The sequence below is a fragment of the Carlito syrichta genome, unplaced genomic scaffold (assembly GCF_000164805.1).
Source record: "Carlito syrichta isolate Samal-C Ts95f unplaced genomic scaffold, Tarsius_syrichta-2.0.1 Scaffold307480, whole genome shotgun sequence".
Taxonomy (NCBI): Eukaryota; Metazoa; Chordata; class Mammalia; order Primates; family Tarsiidae; genus Carlito; species Carlito syrichta.
In genome coordinates, this window is record NW_007251576.1 from 162,803 (window position 1) to 172,977 (window position 10,175).

Sequence of the window (10,175 nt, forward strand, 5' to 3'; positions counted from 1 at the left end):
GGTGCTGACCTGTTTTTACCTGGTCCCCATCAGGCAACATTCTTGCTGTATTCCATATATGAGCTGAATCACCTGAAGCTAATCAGAAAACTTCAGGTCAAGTAATTCTTAGACTTAGGTTTGCAACCAAATACTCTGCACCCCCAGTCATGTTGCTTTCCCTTTAGCAAAGTAATACAAGTTTGAATGTTCTCTGAAATCTGTCAACTGCCATCTCACTCCAACTGTACTATTTGTCTCTTCCACAACCACAGATGGAAATATTCCTCCTTCTTAAATAAATCTTAATTTTCCAGGCATACAAATACACAGCCATCATGTCTCATTATTCTTCTTGAATTCTCCTTACCTGTCAATTTTTCTGCCATCCTGCTCTGCAGAGGGAGAAGATGACAGTAGATGGTTTCAGGTCTCCACCACCTCCATTCTCTCATACTCCTCATTTTAACACAGGAAGATGGTTTTTTAGAGGAAGCACCTGGAACTCTCTGCCTGAGAATTTTCTCTGAATAAAGCAGTGAACTCTGGGCTGGAGAGTTAAAGCCTCCAGCAGCACCACCCAACTGAGTGGGAATTGTTGAATGCATGCCATAGCTTACCTCCCATCCAGTGGGTGGGGGCGGAGCGGATGTCTTCCAGGTCCTCAGTGGGATTGAACCTAGTTGCCTACAGGATATTCAGCTCATTAACTCATTCTACAATCACTTCCTTCCCTCCTTTTGATCATTTCCCAAGTTCTCCAAATATATTACTTACTCTCAAACTCCTGCTTCTGGGTCTACCCCAGAAAGCATCCAACCAAAAACACATTCCTAATTTCAGTGTGAGTGTCTTTCAAAATATTTTTTATGCGATGTTGAATGGTTACCACAGTGGAAGGTCAACTCTTGAGGGTACTATCTTCTGAACATTTTGCTGTTTCTTCTTTTCAATTTTTGCACGGTTGTTTTTAGATTTGTTGTTGTTAATCTTTTTTTTTTTTCCTTCCACATTATATCTTGGGGCTAGGGCCAACTCTCATGTTAATAGCTCTCATTCTACAAGAACCTGTGTTTAAGGAGTGTGCTAAGTTGGATTCACTGTAAGCAGAACCTGAAATGAGTGCACACGTGCCTTATAAGGAAGTGCTTTCTGAAGCATTTTCTGAAGACTTATGAGGAAGTCTGTAAGAAACTGTGGGAAGCAAGATAGGATGAAAGCAGAAGCCAGCCAAAATGCTGTTTCAGTTTACTTTTATTCTCATCTAACACCAGAGGAAACTGTAAAGTGAAAATGGTGTCACAGGTCTCCCTCTCTTGTTCCCAAGGGCCACTGGAGCGAAAGCCTCAGTTCTTTGTCGTCTGTTAAATAGAGATGGTCATCAATTTTTTGCCACATGGTTCTCTGCCTCACAGCAGTTTCATCAAAGCCAGTGAGAGAGGGCGAGGGAGAGGGAGGGAGACAGGGAGAAGGAGGGATAAAGAGAGAGAGAGAGAGAAAAAGTAGGTCTAAGAAAATGGGTCTCAAGTTTGGTTGCCCTTTAGAATTACATGAGGTACTTTAAAAAATTCTGATGCCCAAGCCATACTGCTAACCCATAAAATCAGAATATTTGGGGCAAGAGCCAAGCATGAGTAGTTAACACTCTCAAGGTGAATACTAGATTCAGTCAACTTTAAGAACACCTGGAGGAGGGGCTTTGATTGTCTAAACATTTCTTTACCAAGTAAATATACTCTGTCTTTGTAGCTGTGGGGATAGGGTTTCCTTAATCTCTATAAATTTATACAGAAACCTCTCTTCTTATTATCAAAAACTTTTTATTTTAGGTGGTTTTTTTTTTCATTTATCCACACATCTTATATACAACAAATCAAGTGAGCATCTTCCCCTCAGGATGCCATGTAGCCTCACAGTAGCATTATATAAAGCTTTCATGTCTCCAGCTTTGTAAACACAAGCCTATAAACTAAAAAGGTGTAAATCAAGTCTTTGTTAAGCAAATGGATGTGACAAAAATATTGCAAGGAGATTGTTCTTTAATGATCTTACTTAAGACATTTAAGGATATCATCATAGCGCAAGCAACTCTGTTTTTCTGGGTCTTCCCCGATATTAGTAATGAAAGCCCTGAGTTCTGGGAACTCTTTCATTCCTGGCAATCAGGGAAATTTGGTCACCCTACCATGACATTGGTTGGTAATAGGTAAAATGAAGCCTTGGCATTCATTACTATTGCTCTGAGTGAATTAATGATATATTTGTCAAATCAGTAACTCTCAGTGACATATGCTAAACAATGCCAGACAGAGGGGTGTGTGTGTGTGTGTGTGTGTGTGTGTGTGTGTGTGTGTGTGTGATATGTATCATTTGTTTAACTTTTCAGATCAAAACTAATCTATGGTGAAAAGTATTAGCACTGTGACTTTCTTATTAAGGTGGGGAGTTTATTGATCTAGGAACTTTCAGATATCATGAAAATAGTCTCTATCTTGCTAGGTGTGGGAGTACATGAATACATCCATTTACCAAAACTCATCAAATAGTATACTCAGGATTTGTGAATTTCAGGGCTTGTAACTGCTACAAAATCTTAAAAAGTAAGAAAACTGACCAGAAATGTCTATGCATGAATACATCTACCACCGTGTCACATTAGCTAATTTACTCCAAGCTCAATTTTTTAAAATTTCACTTTATTTATTTAAAGAGATGCAATTTGTCTATGTTGCCCATCTCACTGGAATTATATATCAGTTGACCAATTTCCTCAAGCCTCTCCTGTTCCCTAACAACCCAAGCCTCTGGCAACACCATTCTCCTCTCAACTTCTATGAGAGCGACTATTGTAGATTTCACATATGAGCGATACCATGCAGGACTTGCCCCTCTATGCCTATTTCAACTAAATGTGATGTCCTCCAGGTTTATCCATGTTGTTGTAAATATTAAAAATATTTTCAATTCCTGAGCCCACGGGTTCGAGACTCGCCTGGGCAACTTGGCGAGACCTCATCTCTACAATAAATCAAAAATTAGCCGGGTGTGGTAGCACGCGCCTGTAGTTCCAGCTACCTGGAAGGCTGAGGCGGACGGATCGCCTGAGCCCAGCAGGTCGAGGCTGTGGTGGCTGGGAGCGGCCACTGCACTCCAGCCTGGGTGACAGAGTGAGACTCCAACTCAAAAAAAATACACACACACACACACACACACAGACACACATATATATATTTTTTCAATTAAGATTGAGATAAAGAGTAAAAATGAAGCTACGTCTTCCAGAATCTAAGAGACCAGCTGGAGAGACATGATACAAAAACATATGACAGCAAAGTAGCAACCGAGGAACCTGTGACCTAGTAGTGACACCAACCACATAGGACACTTACCTGCTAGGGTTTGGGGGTGTAGGGCATGACCCAAAGCTTGAAACAAGCAGGGGAATCCATTTGAGTGATGGAGAGGTCACCAAGGTCACACACTCAGAGTTGTCTTCTTCCTCATTGCTCAAAAATGACCTCAGATACAGGACTTTTTCCTTTTCTTCCATGCCAAATGCCACACTGAGCAGATGAGCATGCCAATGTTGCTCTTACCTCATCATTACTAATTAGTGAAATGGTTTATGCATATTTATGTATCTTTTCCTGCCCCACAAAAGAGGTCATGGTCTCAGAGACCCTTGCAATTAAAACACTAAACTGGCATCCATCAATGAGATTTTTATCCAAACCAGACTTGAGTCTTGTAGTAGAAATAGGAAAATAATTAAGAAAAGTCATCTTGAAACCTAACACACATAACATGAAACCTATGGATTGCAACTGCTACCAACAAAAAATCCTCTAAATGGTATTCCATGAATTGACTTAAACCAACTTAATGAGAGGAAATTCTGTGTAGAGTACTTTAGAAATTTACAGCATTGAGGTTGGATTTGTCTGTATTGAATACAAACTATGATCTTAAACATGTCACTTAAACTATTTCATCCTAAGATTGATTTTCTGTAAAGAAAGATTCACAATACCCACCTATGAGATTGCCCTAAGAATACAGTGAGAGAAAGATGCCTGGGAGACAAATAAAAGCATGGTTTCTTTGACCTCCAATAAGTCTCAGTGGGTTTTTTAAAATATTTAATTTTGAAATGACTATAGGTTAACAGGAAGCTGAATAAAAGAAAGTACGATGAAGTGTCATGTACTCTTCACACAGTCTCCCCCAACTGGCACCCTCCTCCGTGACTATAGTACATGCCAAATCCCAGAAATTGACATTGGAACAATCCACAGAACTGGTTCTGATTTTACCAGTATTATATGCCGTGGTGTGCATGCATGTGTGCACATGTGTGTTTATGTGTAGTTCTGTCCTTTTATCGTGTGTACAGACTTATGTAACCATCATTACAATCGAGGTTCGGGACAGTTCTGTCTCCCTAAAGCCACATTCACTTCCTCCCACTCATCATCCCCCAACCCTGTCATTCACCATTCTGTTCTCCATCTCTATAATTATATCACACAAATGCTCTCTGTATATGGAATCTTATATTATGTAATCTTTGGCTATTGGCTTTTTCCACTCAACATAATTCCCTTGATATTATACAAGTTATTAAGTGTATCATGAATGTGTTCTTTTTCATGTCTGAGAATTATCGCATGACATGGATACAGCATCATTTGGTTTATTCAACCATTTACCAGTTGAAAGTCATTTAGCTGTTTCAAGATTAGATTTGTTTGTTTATTTATTTAGAAAAATGCATTAAGTCTTCCTACCTGTGGGTGCAATTTGCCACTTCTCAGTTACAAGACATGTTGTTGAATTGTAGTATTCATGAATTTAATAAATTTATTTTTATTTTCTCTAGTTCCTGGTTTTGGTGTTTTTAAAAGTTTCACAGTAAACCTATCTATTTCCTTCCTGGGCTAAAGAGGTCTGTTATTTTAGTCTTTTTCACAAGGGTATCACTCTTTTCTTCTGAAAATCTAAATGCAATTTTTGGGCTAATCACCTGCTTATGTCTCAGTTAATTTTGAAAAACAGAAAGGCTCAAAACAGGTACTCATATTGTTAGAAGCATAGAAATGCGTGTTGCATTTATTTCTGTGGTCTACCTACTATGCTGAACATTTAGAGGACACTGGTGGATTTAGCACTAACCTGGTAATATAACTTTAGGGAAGAATTATTTTACAAGGGTTTATATCACTCTCTTAAGTCACAACTTATGTAAGGCAGGATTATCTTTTTAGCATTTGTGGCTAAGTATTTTATTTTAAATTGTATCCTTCTTGAGAGAAGGGTAGAGGAATGACTATTATATCTTATAAGAGTGAATACTCTTAAAAATGTGATTTTACATGAGGACACTTGAGGACAACTATAAATTTTAAAATATAAGCATCAACAGAGATAGGAAGAATAGGGAAGAACAACAAGGGAGATGTATAATCTATGGGTTCATAAATAGGAAGTCAAACTATAGACTCCTTTTTTTATTTTGTTTTTTTATTTTAAAGAGGTTTATTCTAAGAATAAAAATAAAAGAAGAGGTTTATTCTGAGTAAATATGAGTGATCATGGTCTGGGGAAACAAACCCAAGAAGCCTTGAGTAAGTGGTCCTGAGGCATCAGATTACACTTTGGTTTTATACATTTTAGGGAGGCAGGAATGACAGGCAAAGTCATAAATCAGTACATGTAGGTTATACATTTATTTGCATCCCAGAGGTGGGATATCTTGTCCTGGGGGCTTACGGGTCATATGTGGGTTCAGAGATTCTTTAATTTGCAAACTATAGACTTCCAATCCAGTGATTTTCAGACAGTAAAGCTGGCTCCTGAATCAACTTCAGAAATACACCTCAAAGACCAGAGAATTTAATTAAATCATAAGGGTGGTGATCGAAAAGCTGTATGGGAGGTAAAGTATTTTAAAAAATTATATAGGACAGCTAGCTACCTTCAGGAATAAACAAATAACAAATAGAAGAGAGAAAGGAAGAATAAACACAAAAACTGAAGGAAGAAAGGAAGGAAGGAAAAATGGAAAGAAAGAAGAAATGTTTTCATTCATTAAACATTTATATTACACTAAGTGAAATAAGCCAGATGGAGAAAGACAAATACTGGGTGATCTCACTTATAGGTGGAATCTGAGAAAGTTGAACTCTAGAAATGGAGGGTGGCATCATGGTTGGCAAAGACCAGGGTGGAGAAACGGGGATGGTCAAAGAGTCCAAACTCAGTTACAAGAGGAGTAAGTTCCAGGGTCTGATGTGTAGCATGTGACTATAGTTAATAATACCATATCGCATACTTGGAAGAGTAGATCTTAAAAGTTCTCACTACACACAAGAAATGATCTTAAAAGATCTACTCTGGAAGATCTTTTAAGTTAAAAGTTCTCACCACACACAAGAAATGGTAACCGTGTGTGGTACTAACTTGATTGTGGTCATCATTTAACAATACATGCATATATCAAAGCATTACCTTATACACCTTAAATAAATACATGCAACTTTATTTCTCAGTTATACTTCTATAAATCTGGAAATGGAAATTGTTAAAGTACTAAAAGAAATCATGAGAGATTTCCAAACATAATCTAAATTTACACGGAACAAAACTCACACATCATGAAGAGAAAAAAAGTCACGTAATATAAAGACACGTGATCTCTGCTAGTCTTTAGTAGGCACCAGTGTGAGGGCTCTTTGTGGACAGACACTATGCTCTTCCAGAAACAAGATCTTCCAGAATTCTGAGAGCTGTTCTCAACATGACGGTAGGGCTCACCAGCATCCTTGCCTTGGGGCTCAGGCAATTCTCTCACCTCCACCTACCAATAATCAGGGCCAAGACAGGAGCGGAAACTGTCTAGGAACAAAAGAGCATCACAACACCATAATTCATAACAAGGGTCAGCAAGAAAAACTGGGACACAGAGGAAATGGGTCCATGTGCCCTGTTAATTCCGAAAAGACAGGAAGGCAAAATCAGGAGGAATATAAGCCCTACAGAGGAGAGAGATGTATTAGACTTACTGTCCCTGAGGGCAGAAAGGGAATCGCAGAGCCCTTTCATCCAGTGCCCTCCGTCTGGTTCTTGAATCTTCCTCAGTAACACCAGTTCACACTGAGCCCTGCCCTCATGTCTATGGAGATGGCTCATCCACAAAACATCTTAACCATGTTGAGTCAGGCTTTGTTTTCCACCTCCTTTCTTGGGTTTCTTGGTGGGGTGGGGCAATTTACACACACACATATGTATCCCCACTGTGAAAAAATATAGGTTGGTGCCCTTTTATTTTGATATCTGTGTTCTATCATTCTATTTTTATTTATTTATTTATTTATTGAAAATAAAATCCTAGAAGGGTCTGGGTATTGGTAATGCTGTAATCCCAGCATTTTGGGAGGTGGAGGTGAGAGAATTGCCTGAGCCAGAGGTTCGAGACCAGCCTGGGTAACATAGTGAGACCTCATCTCCACAAAAATTTAAAAAATTAGCAGGGTGTGGTGATGTGCACCCATAGCTCCAGCTACTTGAAAGGCTGAGGCAGAAGGATTGCTTGAACAAGAAGTCAATGTTATGGAGGTTGTGAGCATGCCACTGCCCTCCGGCCTGGGTGATAGAGGGAGACTCTGACAAAAAAAATAGAAAGAAAGAAGGAGGGAGGGAGGGAGGAAGGGAAGAGAAGGGAAGGGAAAGGAAAGGGAAGAAAAAAGAAAGAAAGAAAGAAAGAAAGAAAGAAAGAAAGAAAGAAAGAAAGAAAGAAAGAAAGAAAGAAAGAAAGGAAGGAAGGAAGGAAGGAAATTTTAAAAACCTAAAGCATGAAATCAGACCAAAAACTTGAATAATGAAATAGTAGATCTAGGGTATCTTTGTGTCCAGCAACTTAACAGAGGAAGAAAGAAAGTCGAGAGTGAATCACAACAAGACAAGGACAATGGGTCATCTAACAAGGGACAGCAAGAAAAACTTTGACTCAGAGGAAATGAGTCCATGTGTCCTGCTAATTCTGAAAAGACAGAAAGGCAAAGTCAGGAGGAAAATAACGCCACACAGGAGAGAGAAGAACCTGAAATTTTTAAATAGAGCTCAGTTCTGCAATGTTCCCCAAGAGAACCTAAAATCCGTTTCAAAAGAAGGTTTCTCCAGAAAAAGAAACCTCAACATTCCACGACTTAGTGGTCAAACTTGAAGCTTAGTAGTCCAACTGAGTTTCCCATCCAAGTCTAGAAAATGAGTCCTTATTCACACTAGGGAAGGGCTATGTCCTGAGACTTTAGGTTCCCATGCAAGTGGTCACCTGTTTAGCATTCAAACCTTCACTGCCAGCTTGACCCATAATGAATTAGCCATCAGATTAAAATACAGCTTTATCCTCCTGAGTCACCTAAAACAAACAGTGGCCAACAGGAATTATCATCACTCAGGAGCAGACATGATGTGTGATGGGAAATGAGACTGAAGCCAATAGTGCCCAGAGGCAGAATGTCACGTGACAGCCCTCCGTGAGGAAGCTAAAGCAAGAAAGAAACACACAGGAGACTTGGGGAAGAGCTGGCACGTGAATCCCAGTGAATCAGGGAAAGAAATAATCTTTCCCACTCATGTTCACAAATTTAACAAGAAAACAAATTAGCCTAATTTGATAATTGCCTACTTACTAGGACAAACAATAACAAGGAAACTGCAGCACCTGATGGCAGCAGCCCTCAGCAGGGTATAAAAGGAGAATGGGGCAAGGAGACCTCTACACATTTCAAACCCACCTTCCCAGAAATCCACAGAACCTCCACCCTCTGACACCATGTGCAACTCCTGTTGTGGATCCGTCTGCTCAGACCAAGGCTGTGGACAGGAGACCTGCTGCCGCCCCAGCTGCTGTGTGTCCAGCTGCTGCAGGCCCCAGTGCTGCCAGTCTGTGTGTTGCCAGCCCACATGCTGCCGCCCTTCCTGCTGCATCTCTAGCTGCTGCCGCCCCAGCTGCTGTGTGTCCAGCTGCTGCAGGCCCCAGTGCTGCCAATCCACCTGCTGCAAGCCCACTTGCTGCCGCCCTTCCTGCTGCATCTCTAGCTGCTGCCGCCCGAGCTGCTGTGTGTCCAGCTGCTGCAGGCCCCAGTGCTGCCAGTCAGTGTGCTGCCAGCCCACATGCTGCCGCCCTTCCTGCTGCATCTCTAGCTGCTGCCGCCCCAGCTGCTGTGTGTCCAGCTGCTGCAGGCCCCAGTGCTGCCAATCCACCTGCTGCCAGCCCACCTGCTGCCGCCCTTCCTGCTGCATTTCCAGCTGCTGCCGGCCCAGCTGCTGTGTGTCCAGCTGCTGCAAGCCCCAGTGCTGCCAGTCCACCTGCTGCCAGCCCACCTGCTGCCGTCCCAGCTGCTGCCTCCCCAACTGCTGCCAGACCACCTGCTGCAGAACAACCTGCTTCCGCCCCAGCTGCTGTGGCAGTTCTTGCTGCTGAGTGTCCTGCCCTGGACCCATGAACCTTCTTGTCCTCATCCTCTTGTCTAGGCAAAGGACATCTATTCAAAGAGCATGTGAGCTTCCCAATGTGATGAACTTACAAACAGACCCACAGATTGACTTAGGATACCCCAGTCTCTATGTTATTTTTACTTTGTTATAGAAACTATTTATTATTAGGGAATCCTAGTTTACAGTCTGATACTGTATCAGATTGTTTCAGAATTTCTTATTCGGGTTCAAAATACATAAATTGTTAAATGTTTCTCTTCTAAATTTCTTCTTCCCATTGCATTTCTGTGGAATCCATTTTAATGTGGGATTACTTGATGTTCCTCAATAAAACTTCTTAGCATTCAAACCACACTGAAGTTGCTGCTGTCTTATTATTACTTATTAGTGAAATGGTCTATGCATATTTATGTGTTTTTTCTGTACCACTGAAGGTCATGTTCTCAGAGTCCCTACAATTAAAACACTAAGTTGACATCCATCAATGAGGTCTTTTGTTTTGTTTTGTTTGAGTTGGAGTCCTAACCTTGTTGTCCAGGCCATAGTGCAGAGGCACACTCATGGCTACTACAGCCTTGACCTGCTGGGCTCAGGTGATCCTTCAGTCTCAACCTTTCAAGTAGCTGGAACTACAGGCATGCACCACCATGCCCAGCTAATTTTTTGATTTATTGTGGAGATGAGGTCTCACCAAGTTG

The 10,175-nt window shown here is 40.9% G+C and overlaps 1 protein-coding gene across 2 annotated transcripts; it reads left to right on the forward strand.

The window, feature by feature from the left end:
* The first annotated feature begins 8,812 nt into the window (after positions 1-8,812).
* On the forward strand, positions 8,813-9,463 carry LOC103266870 (keratin-associated protein 4-11-like). Of its 2 annotated transcripts, XM_008064498.1 has the most exons (2): positions 8,813-8,913; positions 8,974-9,463. In XM_008064498.1, the coding sequence occupies exons 1-2, from the start codon at positions 8,813-8,815 to the stop codon at positions 9,461-9,463; spliced, it is 591 nt and encodes a 196-aa protein (XP_008062689.1). The 2 variants fall into 2 exon arrangements, with proteins under 2 accessions (XP_008062689.1, XP_021571438.1); XM_021715763.1 differs by having other exon boundaries at positions 8,813-9,463.
* Positions 9,464-10,175: the final 712 nt, after the last annotated feature.